We start from the raw sequence: 19,284 nt of genomic DNA, 5'->3' as shown, positions 1-19,284 counted from the left end.
GTACACACGAAGTCCGCTTTAGAAAAATATGTGAAAAAAATATACATTTGTTTTATGTAATTATGTTTTAAAACACATGTATCAATATATATTTGTGGTTTAAAAAAATAAATAAATTATTAACATTTAATTACAAAAAACGTGTTCGACGTCATGACGTCATGAGGTCAGAGTTGAATGTTAAGAAACATGGTTGTGTAAGCCGCTGTCATAAGGCGTCACTGACAGCATCCTCGGCGCTGGACTTCTTCTTGTTTTGTGGTCATTAAGGAAGCAAACATGTTACTAACTTTGATAAGGACGACGATATTGAACGGTTGTAGACGAGCCGGAGTGGCAAATCAACACAGTAACGTAAGTATGATAGCTGCTAACCTAGCTAAGAAGAGTGAAAAAATGTAACATTTATTCTAAATTAGGTAATAAAGTTTTTTTTTTATTGAATTAAGTGCCTGCATGATAAACGAGGCAGTCCAGTTGTCTCACACTGAGCTCATTTAGTGTAAATTGTTAGTTTGGTTGCACTATTCAGTAGGGATGTAACGATATCAAACTCCCACGGTACGATATTATCACGGTACAATATTATTGCAGACATGTAAAAAAAAAGGTTAAAAACTGCAAATAAACAAACCCTCAATTCCCCCCAAAACGGATTAACTTGCTGGAATATAAAGACAATATAACATACATCCATAAACGTGGATGCATATGCTAAAGTGCAATATATTTATCTGTACAGTAATCTATTTATTTATATTTGCGCCTTATTGCTCTTTTATTCTGCACTACAACGAGCTAATGCAACGAAATTCCTTTCTTATCTGTACTGTAAAGTTCAAATTTGAATGACAATAGAAGGAAGTCCAAGTCTAAACCTAATGCTCAACTGTTGTAATCATATTTAATTCAAGCAGTGTTTTCAGTGAAGGAACAATGTTTCAACTTAGTAGATAGATAGATAGTACTTTATTGATTCCTTCAGGAGAGTTCCCTCAGTAAACAGAGAAAAGTTTCAGTTTAGTATCTTTAAACAAACTTTGGAAACATGCTGACATGAGGAAAACATGATTAAAATGCCTCACAAATTGATGTTTGGCCTGGCTTATATGTTTGCTTTTCATCGATGAGGTGGCGATTTGTCCAGGGTGCAGCTAAGATAGGCTCCAGCACTCCCTGTGACCCCGAAAGTGACAAGCAGTACAAAATGGATGGATGGATGGCAATAATCTTTTTTGTGTGATGATTAATCAAGTGATTTCTCATGGTCACTCCCTGTGACCCCGAAAAGGGACAAGCCGTAGAACAAAATGGATGGATGGCTGGTAATAATCTTTTTTGTGTGATGATTAATCAAGTGACTTCTCATGGTCAGATTTAAACTTTGCGGGAGGATCTATGAGCTTGAGCTTTCCGCTTAGCTACTCTGTGTTTTAACTGAGTTGCGCATGAGCTTATGGGAAATGTGGACCGTAGACCGGCTCGCTACACTGGTGGGAGTACTCCCAGTTCTTGTTTACCATCACAGCATTATTGTGAGAGTATTTAAACTCCATTACAATACTGTTACAGCCCTACAATTCAGCTGTCAAGTATGCATTCTTATGTCGTAGCTTCAGAATGTAATACATCATGCAGACTCACTCAAATTATGTGTTCTTATAATATTTGTTCTCTGTGGCTTGATCAGAGTGCACAAGTACGTCACTGGCTGACGAGAAGGGGCCACAGCACCATCACAGCCGAGGCAGGAGCTTCATCCTCCCCAGCAGCAGCAGTTTGTGTCCCCAATGCAGCCACAAACAGGATAGTAGGTCGCTGGTTACTTGGTTGTAGTGGCCTGGTGGTGGGTGCTGTTGTCCTCGGTGGCGTCACGAGGTAAACATTGCAATGTGTCATCTTTGCGTATCAAGTGTCTGTGATTGATTTTTTTCTATTTATTTTAATAAACCAGACTAACAGAATCCGGCCTGTCCATGGTGGACTGGCACCTGGTGAGAGAGATGAAACCCCCTCAGTCGCAGGCAGAGTGGGAGGCTGAGTTCTCAAAGTACCAACAGTTTCCTGAGTTTAAGATGTAAGGTGGCATTTGCTGCTCTTAACTTTGACAGTGTTCGATAAGTGCATTTAATTTCCAATTGATTTGAATTAAATGTACTTGCAATGTTAATTAGAAGCAATTTTATTGACAAATAATTGACTTACAAATAATCTATACCGGATTTATAGGTTTTCATATGACTTAAAAAGCTTAAATCGATTGCTCAAGTTCTAAATTGCGACTAAAGAGGTTCCATTCTGTGTAGGGTGATCAGATGTCTCGCATTTCCTTACTTTTCACACGTCCCACAAATTCAAAACATTGTCCCGCATTTGGCTTGAATTTAATCATTTTGTCAGTAATAATCCACTCTCTTTGTCCATGTTGGTGGAGGCGGGGCTGCTCATTTAATATACACTCACACACACACACACTCTTGTATTTGTTACCTTCTTGAGACCTCTGAAAAATGCCTACCTCTTTAGGACCACCCTTTCTAGATATATAAAGATTTATATTTACAACATTAATAATATATACAAACTATGCAAATATAAAAAAGGTAAGCTTTTAGTTATTTATTTTGTATGTTTTGTTTGTAATTGGTTTTTAATCTTCATTATGTACTTCAAGTTATTACGTTATGTCTCTATATACATATTTATTACATTTTTTGTATTCATTTTGCCCAAAGGGGGTGCATTTCAATTTCTAACACACACTTGTTTTTACATATGTTGACCAAAGGGGGAGCACTTCAAATTTTTCCAAACATTTGTTATTTCATATGTTGACCAGAGGGGGAGCACTTTTAAAACCGACACACAGTCAATTTGAAAAATCCCTCCTTTTTGGGACCACCCTTATTTTGATAGATTTCACCACCAGGGGTGCAAATGAGACATTTTCTATTAGATGCAATGGTTTTCCGTATTGGGACCATAATTTCGGTCCTAACTTGTTCACCGGTCCTCATATGGCTCAGGTGTGAATGAATGATGGGTTTTTAACATGTAAAGCGACTTTGGGTACTTAGAAAAGCGCTATATAAATCTCAGGTATTATTATTATTATTACTTTTCCTTGTTGATGTCTCAAGAAGGGTAGAAATACAAGAACACACATAGGATGCTGTGATAGAGCTTCACTACAACGCAGTAGACATTAGTAGGAAAAAAGATTATTGCAAAGTCAGATGTGCCAGTGTGGGAATATTTTGGCTTCAGACTCAATGCACAAGATGAGTCCATCAACACAAACAAACCAGTATGCTGAAATTGTTGGAAAAAGATTGCAACAGTAAATGACGGAGAAAAACAACCTGACCTAGTTGTGAAAAGTGTGGAAAAAAACTTTTAGATGTCAAATTCTACAATTTTGTTTGTAGAAACTTAATAAGCCATTGTATTCTATGTTTTAGCTATTTATGGGTTTATGTTGGATTGTCTTTTGAACAGAGACAGGTTCTAGTTTGTTTTTTGTTGTAATTTTTACTTAGGTGCAATTTTTCTAAAGCACCAGTACAAATTCTCCATGCTTGTTTTATGTGAGACAGCTTGAGAAAATTGCATTTAAGTAAGATCTATTAAGGGTTTTATTTGCATAGTTTTTTATGAGTTAGGAAGCAGAATATACATTTTAAAAGTTATGTTTAGCTACCTTGCTGCATGTATGTATGTCGTATATTATTTGGGAACTCGTCATCCTAATTATGCACCTTTTCTGCTTTTGTAGCAACATAATAAAATAACTCTCAGAGAAAGTTTAATTTGACCAAGGTGAAGTTAGCATAGAAGGTTTAAAAATCCCCTCATTTTTTTGTCATAGGATAGGATAGACAGCCTGAAATAATTTTAGCTTAAACTGTTACAGAATTTTGATGACATGCATTCAAGTAAAATGTTTAAAAATGTTCCTGGATGACATTATGCATTTGTGTACAAATAATGGGGTATTTTCTTAAGTAAATATTAATTATGCATGCAAGTAATCACCTGTGATTAATCATGTCTAATCCAAATTCCAAAATGTGATAAATAATTTGACAGCCCTAGTTTTTTTTTTTTTTTTTAAGCTGCTGCACTTTTGCTTAAATCCTCTGGTGCCATACTGCGGGCCTCACACTTTGAAAATACATAATACCTCTCCACTGTGATCGAGGAAACGGTCAAATTGACTGTGTTTGTGTATGTTTTGTAAGTTGCTGGGAGCCTTTGAAACCTTAGAAAATGGCAACATTTAAACACAGGAAGTGAACAAACTATCAGTAATTGCTGAGAAGTAAATACGATGTGCTTCTTCCTATTCCTGTTTGGACATGTTGATTTGTGCAAGTGTAAACATGTGATGTACGTTAGTTTAAGTATGTTCGAAATAAACTAAACCGTACAGTTATTTCTAGAATATTTGAGTAGATGAAAAAGTGATCTCACAGCATGCAAATGATCTGTCGTCCTAGAATGAATCACGGCATGACTCTGCCCGAGTTCAAGTTCATCTTCTACATGGAGTGGGGTCATCGTATGTGGGGCAGGCTGGTGGGACTGGCCTACATTCTCCCCACTGTGTACTTCTGGAGGAAAGGCTACTTCACTCGCTCCATGAAGGGCAAAGTGATGGGCCTTTGTGGATTCGTCTTCTTCCAGGTAAGCTGGTGGACGATAATTATCCGATGTACATTGTGACAAAGCATCACGGGGGTTTTGTGTGTCCTTTCAGGGTTTGTTGGGTTGGTACATGGTCAAAAGCGGTCTGGAGGAGAAGCCAGAGTCCCACGACATCCCGAGGGTCAGCCAGTATCGACTGAGTGCTCACCTTGGTTCTGCTTTGCTCCTTTACTGTGCCAGTCTGTGGACCGGACTCACGCTCATGCTGCCTGCACACAAGGTGCGTACTTCCAAGTGGAATCAATGCCTATGCTTTTTGTGGTCCCAAACAAATTTTGTTTGTGCACCAATTTCGGCCTTTAATATTACTTGTGTTACACGCTAAATGGTAATGGTAAATAGGTTATACTTGTTTAGCGAAGGTACTCAAAGCGCTTTGACACTATTTCCACATTCACACGCACATTCACACACTGATGGCGGGAGCTGCCATGCAAGGCCCTAACCACGACCCATCAGGAGCAAGGGTGAAGTGTCTTGCTCAAGGACACAACAGACATGACTAGAATGGCGGAAGCTGGGGATCGAACCCTTAAGTTGCTGGCACAGCTGCTCTACCAACCGAGCCACGCCGTCCCTAGGGGCTGACTGCAGCCTAGTCAGTATGTCCCTCACCACATTGCACTTTGAAGTTTGCGGCCTGTAAAGGTGACTTTGAAGGTGTCATTTCATGTCTAAAGGGCTTTCTTAATGTTAAAAACCACATTTAAAAAGTTCTAAACATGTTTTTATGCTCTAGCTGTACAATATTCCATTTATAATCCATAATTCCTACTTTGCAGAGTGGAAATGTATTTACAGGCATGTGAAATGTCCGCGAAAATCTGCATTTTTAAAAATACATTTTCGCGCCAAAATATCACTTTTGCAGGTTTTTTATGGAATATAAAAAAAAAACCATTATCCAAACCAAATTTGATGAACGCTCGCCTCAGCCGCACTGAATTGCAGGACAGGGAGTCAATCAGGGGCGCCAAAACAAGCCTGCTCGTTAGCATAGCTAGCATCATTTAGCTAGCTTACATGTTGTCGCCTCCGTTTTCTCTCTGAGCCACAACCCTGACGGTTTTCTACTTTGCTGCTAATCATATTTGGATGATTACAATCCGAACACTGTTAGTTCCGAACCAGTTGTAGTTCTAGAGTATTTATTAGTAGCCAGCAAGAAGGTATATTTTGTGATGGATGTAAACACAGGTCACAACATCCATCCATCCGTCCATTTTCTACCGCTTGTCCCACTCGGGGTTGCGGGGATGCTGGAGCCTATCCCAGCTGCACTGTTTTGTATTGTATTGTATTGTGAGGCACACGCACTAACCCCTGTTCTACTGTGCTGCTGAGGTCCCAGCACTGGAAGTAAATTACCTGAGGGGGTGTGGCTACAGGCTAGATTTGCATGCATGTTATATAATTTGACATTACATTTTCAATGACAATAATATTAGTAAATTATCTACTTAAAAAATAAAAAACATGTGGTACATTTAATGGGACATGTAAGTGTCAAAAAGACAGCCATAAGAGGTTGTTAGATGATAATAAATCTAAAGGGAAAGTACAGTGTAGAAATGCACCCAATTGCAGGAATTGTAGTCTTGAGCTTCAACATTTTGTTTCGGGACTTGCGTGGTCGCACTTTGTGCTAATAGAACATTGTCTCTTTTTTTCTGTCTGTTTTTCCTTTTTTTTTTAAAAGGGTGCGCACATACCTGTATTTACCATGGTGACGCCTGGAACCAATTATCAGCAATAAACAAGGGTTTACTGTATATTATTCTTGGCGACCAGAAGTAGATTTGTTTATGGGAGCCTGAGTGTGTGCATAAAAAACACAACCGACAACAATCTTGTACAAGTACGTTTATACTTGACTATTGAGGAATATGTTATTATTAATACTTTACTTACTATGTAAAGATTTGTATTTACTATAAAGAATCACATAAGAACAATAAACAAAAAAAAATACTTTCACAATTACAATTCAGTTCAGTCCAAAAATTTCAATAGTCATGTTTATATTCCAGATAATGTCCAAAGTTTCTATAAACAGGGAAAAAAATAATTTGATAGATCCAAAGGAAAATAGAAGTGTTCCATATCTCTTACTGCAGAAAAGCCAATTTAAAACGTCTATGCCGCTTTGGTAACGTATTGAAAAAGTAAACAAAACACAGTGAATGGTCAAAAATCATGAAAAAAAATGTTTAGACATTATATCTGTGGGGAAAAGGTTTGGCTACAATACAAGACGTCAGCTTTCGAAGCAATGCTAAATCAGTAATCATCTCTATGGACTTTTGAATAGACGCGGCCACAATGCTTCTAAACCAAACTAAAACTATTACAAAGGACATGAATAAAAGATGATCATGTACTGAAGTGACCAGTCGCCATAAACATGTGACCCCCACTAGTGGTTGTGGCCTTAACCAGAGCTGTGTGATTCTAAAACTGTGTTACGCCAAATAATCCCTTAATTACATATTGAAACACAGTGTTACTGTTCAAACTGTGTGTAATGTTACAGTGGCCAAAAATATTAAATATATACATGTTAAAAAAACAAAACACTGCCTTGTTTTTATTGAGTATTTAGGCTTACTACGTTACGTGATAATGGTCATTATGGTGGTACTTGGAGAGTGTGGAGAGAGTGTTTTCTTAGGTGGTAAATGGTGAAAAAACAGTTTGTTCATTGATCAATACCTGTGCTTTGTCTAATACAGTTGGCAGAAACCAAACGTCTCGTGCAGCTTCGGAGGTTTGCCAAAGGCACGGGTGGGCTTGTCTTCCTCACAGCTCTTTCAGGTATTATGAAAACAAATGTAAGTTAAAGTAGAAGATGTATTGTATTGTTATACCAAGAATAGGCCATACTAAGAGTGCTCCAAAAAATTATTTACATCCAAATCACAAATATTTATTCTGATTTTAAATTGATTCATAATTTAAAAACAAATATAAAAATTTTTTTTATTTTTATTTAGAATCTTTTATTTTATTTTTTAACATATTTTTTGGCCAAGTTTGCGCTTATTAACTGCAGCCAAGAGGAACCTTTGTAACTTGTTTTGAAAGGGTTTTATTATCGTTTTTTAAACAAAATTATATTGCGGGAATGGTGTGTTGAATCTAGAATCAAATCGTGAGTCGTAACATTCCCATCCCTAGGCCATACATGGTGACACAATAGTTCACTTTAACCCTAAAGGTGCTGTTTGCAACTTCCTCACAGTTAAAAATTCTTCAAAGCAAAAAATATTTAAAAAAATATATATCAAGATGACCGCACCTATGTTACCTTCAGTGGTTTAACAACACATTTATTTGACAATTGTCAACATTTTTCACAATTAGTTTAGTAATACAGTTTATGTAATATAAAATTAAAATGTAAAAGTCTGCTGCCTAAGCAGACTTTTACTTCCGCTTATTTAATATTTAGATGCATTTTGAAAATTCATCCGTCGTCATCTCTTTCACAATGATTGTGAACGATAGGCAAAATTCCCCAAAAAGTGCAATTCCCCTTTAATGGGGAAATACTTTGTCTCTTGTTTTCATGTTAGCATTCAAGCTAACAAGCTGGTGCCAGTCAGTCAGTGAGTTTATCAATTACGTTTTTTTTCAAAATGTTTATTTCAATACCAACCGTCTGGAGTTTTACAGCGGTTAAAATGATTATCGTTACATCCTTAAGTGTTTACCATCATAAAACAGACGCTGTGTAATGGTCATTTAGTGGTTATTTACATGCAGAATTTTCTGCAGTGTGATGCTCATAAACAGTATATGAAGCTCAGTACAGAACCCAGACCATATTTGTTGCAGGTGCTTTTGTGGCTGGATTGGACGCGGGCCTGGTGTACAACTCGTTCCCTAAAATGGGAGAACGCTGGATCCCTGACGACCTGCTGGCCTTTTCTCCCACCCTGAAGAACTTCTTTGAAAACCCTACAACTGTTCAGTTTGACCACAGGATCTTGGTAGGTCGCAAAGGCATGCTGGGACAGGAATCAGTCACATGTTTGTGCGTCACTAGAGTCCTCTGGAACACTTTTTTTTCCAGATCTAGCGCTAGAATACCATATTTCCCAAACACAAATTCAGGAGAATAAAACATTTTTTCAAATATCAGCCGCACCGGACTATAAGCCGCAGATATATAAGTTGTGAAATGAGAACGGCACTTGTACTTCTGGTTCCAGGCACTAAACAGAAGGAAATACTGTAGACTAGGGGTGTCAAACTAATTTTAGCTCAGGAGCCACATGGAAGAAAATCTTTTCCCATTTGGACCACTCTGGTAAAATCTTTGCATTAAAACTTAAAAATAAAGACAACTTCAGATTGTTTTCTGAAAAAATCACATTCCAACCGCCGCATTGGTAAAATGCCACAACAAATCATTCAAATGTTACCATTACATAATAAACAAAACAATTATCAAAATGACACCAGAGTTGAGATCAAGGTAACATAACTACAAACTTAACCAATGTGAACATGGTAGATTTAAGCTTAAAATAAAATAGAACATTCAACAAATGTAGAAAAACACATTTTTACAATGGAGTTCAGAGTGCACATCATGCATTCAACCAATTGCAAGAACTGTACGGAACTCTTAACTAAAAAGATGGGTCATGTTGACTTAAACCTTTGCATCTTACCCATTCGTTATTTTATCCGTTGATTGGATAATTTCCAATGAGAGAAGGTATTGTGCTGCAATACTGCCGCCATCGGCTGCTAGCCACAACAGCGGCAGCCAATCCAGTCAGCGGACACGTCATCCTTAAACACTGTCATGTGTGATGTGGGTCACACTTGAATTGCTTATTGCGACATCAAGTGGACACATTTACAACAGCAGTTTCTTTCATTAAAAAATGCAGCTCATTTTAATGTTTAGCAATCTGATCTTGCGGGTTGAATAAACCTGTTCAGGCCCGCGGGTTTGACACTCCTGCTGTAGACGTTCAACCCATAGCACCTGCAGTGAGTGAACTCGTCCAAAAGATGACGCCATAGCACAAATTAACACATTTTCAGTGTCTGTGAGTTTTGTGAAAACTATTTATTTTATTCTTTTTCATTTATTTATTTATTTCAGGCAATGACATAAAATAATAATAATAATAAATAAAAGTACAAAGCTGACAGCACATAATATAATAAATTAATATAGTGCAAAAGGAAATGTATAGCATGTAATGCATGATTGTCCAGTTTTGTCTGAAAGGGAGTGGGAAGAAGATAATTTATTTAATCCCTCCCCCAGTTCTCCATTCAGTGATTATTCACATGAGTTTCACCGTTACTTTGTTTAAGGATTATATTACAAATGTTGTATCATAGTGGCATTACCACAGGTAACAATAATTATTACACTGTAGCAATAATTTGTATCAACAATGTAGGAAGAATGAATATACAGACAATGGTAATAGACAAAATACCAACAATGGTAATAGACAACATAGCAATAATGGTAATAGACAACATAGCAATAATGGTAAGGAAACATTGAGCACATGATAACACTTTGAGACAGAGTACAACAGCAAGTCAAATTAAAGACCCTCATCTCTATATTTGAACCAGACCCCATGTTTGTATAATAGTTTAAATTGATAAATAGTTTGACATTGCTTGTGTTGTAAATCCAGTTTGTTCCATAATTTTACTCCACATACAGACACACAAAAACGTTTACGAGTGGTTTGAGCTCTCGGCAATGAGAAATATCCAATTATTGAATACAAATCACTCTGGCCGTTAAAGAAAAATCCATAAATTAGTCGCACCGTTTTATAAGCCACAGAGTTCAAAGCGTATGAAAAAAGTAGCAGCTTACAGTCAAGAAAATCCAAAAAGACAATCCAATCTTTATCTTTTTCCAGGCAGTCACCTCTTTGACCGCCATCACTGGGCTCTATTTGTTCTCCAGAAGGATGGTGCTGCCCAGGAGAGCTAAGATAGCCATCAGCCTCCTGGCAGCAATGGCTTACGGACAGGTAATTGTGCGCATAAGTCTGGTGCGCTGCATGTAAACTAACTTGGAACTGTCCTGCTTCCTCAGGTTGCACTGGGAATCAGCACCTTGTTACTGTACGTGCCCACTTCGCTCGCAGCCACCCACCAGTCTGGATCTGTGGCACTTCTATCGCTGGCCATCTGGGTTCTGGCCGAGCTCAGAAAGATGCCCAAATAATGATGGACATGTTTCATCCATGTGGAGCCAGAGGATGTCGCACCACCGGTGAGAACGCACCTCTACGCACAAATTCAAAACATGTTTTGAACTAAGGTATCAAACAGCATTTTTTTTAGACTAATAAATCACTCACTCAAAACTCCATTCTGCCTTTAAGATGAACTGGATATTACTGTAAAAAATGTATATTTAAGTTATGAACCAATTCTTACCAACATAGTGAGAAGTAATAATCCTTGTATGCCTTTAAACAAATAATGTACAGTCAGTTTGCATAGTAACTGTGATTTTTATTATCTCTGTACAAAATATACATATTTTCCATATGTCATGTAACTAGTTCAGAGGCTCGGCTAACAGAAGTCGGTACAACAGGTTAGTTGTCAATATTCTAGACAGATTACATGCGGGGAATAGACAGGTCTGACTTGTGGCAAGGAGCAATCACACGTACACATGGTGGAAGCCATAATTATGATTTTATTGTGTTCTCTCACAGAAGTGATTATTGCTGTCTTGGTATTCAGTTTTTTGGGGAAATGCAATTTCTTCATGCTTTTTGATGTAATCTCTTCTAATTAAAAGTCGAATAAATAAAAAGGATGTGAAGAAAAATGTTTATTACGTCTCTGATTGGTCCTTGCCAAGTTAAAACACAGTATATCTTTCTTAGATGATAGACGGAATGTCTCTTCTTTGGCGTTAAGAGAAAATGGGATCTTTACCAGTACATACACACAATATGGATTTAGTCTAATTTAAGGGGTTTTGAAAGTGTGAGCCAGTTGGAACTTACTTTAGAAGCTTGAAAACACAAGTGGAAACTCCAAAGTCAAACATAGTCAAAGACTTAATTCCCATAGGAAACATGACATCAATTGTTTCAGACTCTTCAGAATACTTTGTAGTAAGTAACAGTACAGGCAATGTTTCAAGTTACACTATTTACAATCATATTAAGTTTACTTAATATAACAAAGTAAAACTGGTGACCCAAATTCCTGTAGTGAAGAAACAGGAAGTAATATTGTCGCCTAACGGCATGTTATAGGTATTGCTCTAACGGCTTTGTTGTGTAATGTACAGTACAGGCCAAACGTTTGGACACACCTTCTCATTCAATGCGTTTTCTTTATTTTCATGACTATTTACATTGTAGATTGTCACTGAAGGCATCAAAACTATGAATGAACACATGTGGAGTTATGTACTTAACAAAAAAAAAGGTGAAATAACCGAAAACCTGTTTTATATTCTAGTTTCTTCAAAATAGCCACCCTTTGCTCTGATTACTGCTTTGCACACTCTTGACATTCTCTCGATGAGCTTCAAGAGGGAGTCACCTGAAATGGTTTTCACTTCATAGGTGTCATAGTTTGGATGCCTTCAGTGACAATCTACAAGGTAAATAGTCATACAAATAAAGAAAATGCATTGAAATGAGAAGGTGTGTCCAAACTTTAGGCCTGTACTGTATATAAGCGTATTTGTGTAATAAACTAATACATTGTATTGGTACTACTGTACTGAGCAGCCAGTACAACAGTCTTATGTTGGAGTAAGTTCCATTTCTTGTACTATGGTTATTGTCACACGTAAAAAAGTAAGTAAAAAGGACAAATGAATTGAATCCTTAAAGTCACATTTTGATGGGGGTTTGAAGTTTTGTTGTACATTTTTCTCCCACCATTTTTGTTTTTTGTGGGTGGAGGCGTTTGACTTTGGAGCTTTCACTGTACACTGGGACCTCGGGATACAAGTGTAACTGTGACACAGCTGGAAAAACGCCGACCATTCAAATAAATTAAAATCAATTTGATCTGTGCTTGCCCCACCACCCCCCATGTAACATGTTTTTTAAAAAGTAAAATTCAATTTAGAATTTTTTTTTTTTTAATACAATAGAATGTACTTTAAACAACCTCAGGAATTTCATGAGGTAATGTAATAAAAACGTACAACATTTACCTTGGAAAGTGGACTTCTTCAGTACCTCCTTTCAGCTGCTTCTCAGTCAAACACACCATCAGCAGCTTTTCCATATTTCCATTGATACATGTCTGCCATTTTGACCTTATTTTGACATCCTTGGCTGGCTTTATTGACTCATTCGATACAGTCACGTTCGGTCATGGTTTTAATGATTTATTTCTTTAATTCGGTGAATACTATTCGTTTCGTATTCTCAGCACTGTCCTTCACACTCACTTTCTTTCGTTCCATGGTTGGAAATCACGGTTAAGTCAATCTCTAGCTATAAGCTAATGCTAGCGAGTGAAGACCGGATGTTTTGATCAGATCTTACAGTGTTCACTGTGGCATTCTCTTTACAAAACCTGGGCAAATTACGGCCGGCCAGACGTTTTCAAATACTTTTTTTAGACCTTTAACATCGAAACTGTGGCCGCCAATATGATGTGCAGTGTTTTTTTAAATTACCGTAAATCCTGAACTTTAGTAAGTATTTCAATGGTTGGAATCTGGGCTTTTGAGTGATATACGAGTTTGACAAAAAATTTAAATAAATAAACAAATACAATTTAAAAAAATAAATACAAAAAATAATAATAATACAAATTAAAAATTATTTTTAAAAAAATATTAAAAAAATATTAAATAAATAAATTAATAAAAAATAAATTAAACAATTTAAAATGTAATTGGGGCGGCATGGCGTAGTGGGTAGAGCAACCGTGCCAGAAACCTGAGGGTTGCAGGTTCGCTCCCCGCCTCTTACCATCCAAAAATCGCTGCCGTTGTGTCCTTGGGCGGGACACTTCACCCTTTGCCCCCGGTGCCACTCACACCGGTGAATTGAATGATGAATGATAGGTGGTGGTCGGAGCGGCCATTGGCGCAAATTGCAGCCACGCTTCCGTCAGTCTACCCCAGGGCAGCTGTGGCTACGAAAGTAGCTTACCACCACCAGGTGTGAATGAATGATGGGTTCTACATGTAAAGCGACTTTGGGTACTTAGAAAAGCGCTATATAAATCCCAGGTATTATTATTATTATTATTATTTTAGATATTGGGTTTCACAATGTAAAGCGCTTTGAGTCACTTGAGAAAAGCGCTATATAAATATAATTCACTTCACTTCACTACTATGGTAATCTACGTCACAGCTGCTCAGACAGGCACCAAGCAGTGTGGACAGGGTTTGTTTCCACAGAGTGTCTCCAGAGCGGCCAGCCTGCAATGTGAGTGTCGGGGACACACGCGGTAGCACATTTGTACAACAAAATTCTGCAGAAAAGTGATATTACATCAGATTGTAGGTGTTCATATCTTGCCATGTTTGTTGCGTTTCGCTTGATTGCAAAAAATGTCGATCGAGGAGGTGGTGTGAGAAGTAAAAGAGGAGCGACGTTCATATGTTAATATTCAGTGTTTTATCGTTCATATTTAATATCCTATTACATGTACATTCTGGGTGTCTCATTCAGTAAAAAAAAAATTAAATTCTATTTCGTTTTTTGAGGTGGTCTGTCATAACGGTTTTAGCATTAGTGTTCCTGAAAAAAGGGACCCAAGCACACATACTGTACAGCAGATTTTTACAGATTATATATATATATATATATATATATATATATATATATATATATATATATATATATATATATATATATATATATATATTAGGGCTGCAACTAACGATTAATTTGATAATCGATTAATCTTTCGATTATTACTTCAATTAATCGATTAATAATCGGATAAAAGAGACAAACTACATTTCTATCCTATCCAGTATTTTATTGAAAAAAAACAGCATACTGACACCATACTTATTTTGATTATTGTTTCTCAGCTGTTTGTAAATGTTGCAGTTCATAAATAAAGGTTTATTTAAAAAAAATAAAAATAAATTTTTTTTTTTTTTAAATAATTAAAAAAAAATTAAAAAAAGCCTCTGCGCATGTGCATGGCATAAATCCAACGAATCAATGACTAAATTAATCGGCAACTATTTTTATAATCGATTTTAATCGATTTAATCGATTAGTTGTTGCAGCCCTAATATATATATATATATATATATATATATATATATATATATATATATATATATATATATATATATATATATATATATATATATATATATATACTACCGTTCAAAAGTTTGGGGTCACATTGAAATGTCCTTATTTTTGAAGGAAAAGCACTGTACTTTTCAATGAAGATAACTTTAAACTAGTCTTAACTTTAAAGAAATACACTCTATACATTGTTAATGTGGTAAATGACTATTCTAGCTGCAAATGTCTGGTTTTTGGCGCAATATCTACATAGGTGTATAGAGGCCCATTTCCAGCAACTATCACTCCAGTGTTCTAATGGTACAATGTGTTTGCTCATTGGCTCAGAAGGCTAATTGATGATTAGAAAACCCTTGTGCAATCATGTTCACACATCTGAAAGCAGTTTAGCTCGTTACAGAAGCTACAAAAGTTACCTTCCTTTAAGCAGATTGAGTTTCTGGAGCATCACATTTGTGGGGTCAATTAAACGCTCAAAATGGCCAGAAAAAGAGAACTTTCATCTGAAACTCGACAGTCTATTCTTGTTCTTAGAAATGAAGGCTATTCCACAAAATTGTTTGGGTGACCCCAAACTTTTGAACGGTAGTGTATATATATATACTTATTCAGTACAGACCAAAAGTTTGGACACACCTTCTCATTCACAGCACAGCTGATGGTCCCAACCCCATTGATAAAGCAATAAATTCCACTAATTAACCCTGATAAGCCCTCACCTGTGAAGTGAAACCCATTTTAGGTGACTACCTCTTGAAGCTCATCGAGAGAATGCCAAAAGTGTGCAAAGCAGTAATCAGAGCAAAGGGTGGCTATTTTGAAAAAACTAGAAACATGTTTTCAGTTATTTCACCTTTTTTTGTTAAGTACATAACTCCACATGTGTTCATTCATAGTTTTGATGCCTTCAGTGACAATCTACAATGTAAATAGTCATTAAAATAAAGAAAACGCATTGAATGAGAAGGTGTGACCAAACTTTTGGCCTGTACTGTACATACATATACACAATGTATGTATATATTTATATATATATTAATTATACACACCGGCCCCCAGGCATAGTTTTCTCTCAATGTGGCCCCTGAGTCAAAATAATTGGCCAGGCCTGCTCTATACTGTATGTCAAGTAGTCTTCTAACCTACATGTTTGCCAACAATTAGCCGAGAGACCGCTTGTATACCAAAAAACACTCTTATCCCGAGGTAACGCTGTGTTTTGTTTTCTTTATTTTTCTCAAGCTGCTGCGCCTCCCTTGAAGCCCTGCTGGTCCGCAACACACTATGAAAACCTGCTAATTCATAGAATTTTTACTTCTTTTTTTTTTTCCTAAAAGTGGAAGAACCTGCTATCGCGACATGACTTTGGGGATGACAACAAGTGGACAAAGACGGCCTGCAGTCTACTCAGGGTTATTTTAAAGGCTAGAACCACTTGGACTTGTTGGCAATGATCCTACCAGAATCCCATGAATGGGGGAGGGGAGGGGCGGGGATAATCTTCCGTATGCATGACGAAGGTCATTCCTGTTGCACATGCACGCGCTCAAAGGGCGAGGCACCTGTGGATGGCCAGGAAACATCAGACGGACAAGCAGACTTTGGAGCGCCTCGCTAAATAACGATATAAGTGACATCATCATGCGACACTGAAATCAGTTCCCATCCGAAAACGTGTTTGAGCCTCCCACTTGTTCATCAGAAACGTCCTTCCGGCTGCATCAGGATCATATGGATCTAGGGTAGAGGTCCATCAGGAAGAGGAAGAAAACAAGAGGTGGCTGCTTGCCTTCTGCCAAGTGTTCTGTCACACACTGAAGTCTTCCACTGATGCTTCACGGGGGCGGGGGCTGTTGCTTCCCTCTCGCTTTGAATCCAGAGAAGGTCCACACGCACACACAAACACACACTCACTAACTGTGTCTTTCCACCCCCCACCCAGTCCTCGGGACCAGCACCTTCCCTGGTCCTCCTCTTCCTTAGATGACGTTGTCAAACAACTGCATGGACTGCATGATGTTCTCATCCTGGAGACACAGGACAGTCCGGTATGAAGCCAAGTGGATCTTACACATTTACATCATGTTCACCTTCTTTTACTTGTGGTTTAGCATTCACTCCAGATTTATTTGCTCTGCTTTAATATGCAAATAATCAGATTTTTAATGGTAACTTAACCCTCTGGGGACATTATTTTTTTATTATTTCAAAGCCAAACAGGACATAAAAGTCTGTACAGTTTGCATTAACATTTTGGATTTTTTCTTGATAATTTCTCCATTTCAGTCCTAAACCAAAATATCAAACGTCTAGCATTTTTTTGTTTTTTAAACGTTTGTTTTAAAGGTCGTTTGATCAACTAATGGCACACGTTTGAATGAGTAAAATCACTCATGTTATGCAAATTTATACTCATTGAAAATTGTGACAATATTTTATCAAAAGTCTTTCAAAGGGGTCAAATTTTAAATTTTTTTTTGTCATGTTTGGTATTTTTGTTTGGGGCTGAAGCTGATTAAGAGATTTGAGGGGTTATTTGCTTTAATATGCAAATAATTAGATTTTTTTTATGTTAACTTTTTTTTAAATGTTAACTTAACACTGTGGGGACATTACATTTTAATGACTTCAAAGCCAAACAGGACGTAAAAGTCTTGTCAATTTTGTATAAACATTTTGGATTATTTTCCTGTTAATTTCTCAATTTCAGTCCTAAACCAAAATGTCAAACATGTAGCATGGTTTAAAAAACGTTCAACGTTTTAAAGGCCGTTTGATCAACTAATGGCACACGTTTAAATGAGTAAAATCACTCATGTTATGCAAATTTATATTAATTGAAAATTGTGACATCATTTGATCAAAAGTCTTTCCAAGGGGTAAAATTTAAAAAACATGTCATGGTTTATTATTGTTTGGGGCTGAAGCTGATTAAGAGATTTGAGGGGTTATTTGCTTTAATATGCAAATAATAAGATTTTTTTAAAGTTAACTTAACCCTGTGGGGACATTCAATTTTAATGACTTCAAACCCAAACAGGACGTAAAAGTCTGTACATATTGTATAAACATTTTGGATTTTTTCTTGTTAATTTCTCAATTTCAGTCCTAATCCAAAATATCAAACATCTAGCATTTTTATTTATTTTTTTAAAAGTTCAACCTTTTATAGGCCGTTTGATCAACTAATGGCACACGTTTAAATGAGTAAAATCACTCATGTTATGCAAATGTGTCTAATTGAAAATTGTGACATTATTGGATCAAAAGTCTTTCAAAGGGGGTAAAATTTTAAAAAAAACATGTCATGTTTGGTATTTTTGTTTGGGGCTGAAGCTGATTAAGAGATTTGAGGGGTTATTTGCTTTAATATGCAAATAATTAGATTTTTTTATGTTAACTTTTTTTTTAATGTTAACTTAACACTGTGGGGACATTACATTTTAATGACTTCAAAGCCAAACAGGATGTAAAAGTCTTGTCAATTTTGTATAAACATTTTGGATTATTTTCCTGTTAATTTCTCAATTTCAGTCCTAAACCAAAATATCAAACATGTAGCATGGTTTAAAAAATGTTTAACGTTTTAAAGGCCGTTTGATCAACTAATGGCACACGTTTAAATGAGTAAAATCACTCATGTTATGCAAATTTATATTAATTGAAAATTGTGACATCATTTGATCAAAAGTCTTTCCAAGGGGTAACATTTAAAAAACATGTCATGGTTTATTAGTTTGGGGCTGAAGCTGATTAAGAGATTTGAGGGGTTATTTGGTTTAATATGCAAATAATAAGATTTTTTTAAAGTTAATTTAACCCTGTGGGGACATTCAATTGTAATGACTTCAAACCCAAACAGGACGTACAAGTCTGTACATTTTGTATAAACATTTTGGATTTTTTCTTGTTAATTTCTCAGTTTCAGTCCTAATCCAAAATATCAAACATCTAGCATTTTTATTTATTTTTTTAAACGTTCAACCTTTTATAGGCCGTTTGATCAACTAATGTCACACGTTTAAATGAGTAAAATCACTCATGTTATGCAAATTTATACTAATTGAAAATTGTGACATCATTTGATCAAAAATCTTTCAAAGGGGTAAAATAAAAAAAATAAAAACATGTCACGTTTGGTATTTTTGTTTGGGGCTGAAGCTGATTAAGAGATTTGAGGGGTTATTTGCTTTAATATGCAAATAATTAGATTTTTTTAATTTTAACTTAACCCTGTGGGGACATTCAATTTTAATAACTTCAAAGCCAAACAGGACGTAAAAGTCTTGTCAATTTTGTATAA

At 36.3% G+C, this 19,284-nt stretch overlaps 2 protein-coding genes across 7 annotated transcripts in view; one reads left to right on the top strand and one right to left on the bottom strand.

Annotated features, from left to right (window-relative positions):
* The first annotated feature begins 178 nt into the window (after positions 1-178).
* On the top strand, positions 179-17,445 carry LOC133657157 (cytochrome c oxidase assembly protein COX15 homolog). The gene is made up of 10 exons (XM_062058130.1): positions 179-354; positions 1,691-1,878; positions 1,955-2,077; positions 4,500-4,686; positions 4,760-4,927; positions 7,440-7,521; positions 8,545-8,699; positions 10,620-10,733; positions 10,799-10,978; positions 16,224-17,445. The coding sequence occupies exons 1-9, from the start codon at positions 280-282 to the stop codon at positions 10,928-10,930; spliced, it is 1,224 nt and encodes a 407-aa protein (XP_061914114.1). The 5' UTR covers positions 179-279; the 3' UTR covers positions 10,931-10,978; positions 16,224-17,445.
* LOC133657158 (Kv channel-interacting protein 2-like) overlaps positions 16,290-19,284 on the bottom strand; it is a 344,954-nt gene continuing 341,959 nt past the window's right edge. For all 6 annotated transcript variants that reach the window (XM_062058131.1, XM_062058136.1, XM_062058135.1 and 3 more), the window contains one exon: positions 16,290-17,008. In XM_062058131.1, coding sequence (XP_061914115.1) covers positions 16,961-17,008 — 48 coding nt within the window. In that variant the 3' untranslated portion in view covers positions 16,290-16,960. The remainder of the gene's footprint in view (positions 17,009-19,284) is intronic.

Source organism: Entelurus aequoreus, linkage group LG09, assembly GCF_033978785.1.
Source record: "Entelurus aequoreus isolate RoL-2023_Sb linkage group LG09, RoL_Eaeq_v1.1, whole genome shotgun sequence".
Taxonomy (NCBI): Eukaryota; Metazoa; Chordata; class Actinopteri; order Syngnathiformes; family Syngnathidae; genus Entelurus; species Entelurus aequoreus.
This window is presented reverse-complemented; position numbering and strand designations above follow the sequence as displayed.

Bases quoted from the DNA above. Each gene is read 5' to 3' on its own strand.
- LOC133657157 (XM_062058130.1), top strand. From the start codon at position 280: ATGTTACTAACTTTGATAAGGACGACGATATTGAACGGTTGTAGACGA. The intron at 4,687-4,759 runs GTAAGCTGGTGG...GTGTCCTTTCAG, and splicing joins GTGGATTCGTCTTCTTCCAG to GGTTTGTTGGGTTGGTACAT. The intron at 7,522-8,544 runs GTATTATGAAAA...TATTTGTTGCAG, and splicing joins CTTCCTCACAGCTCTTTCAG to GTGCTTTTGTGGCTGGATTG.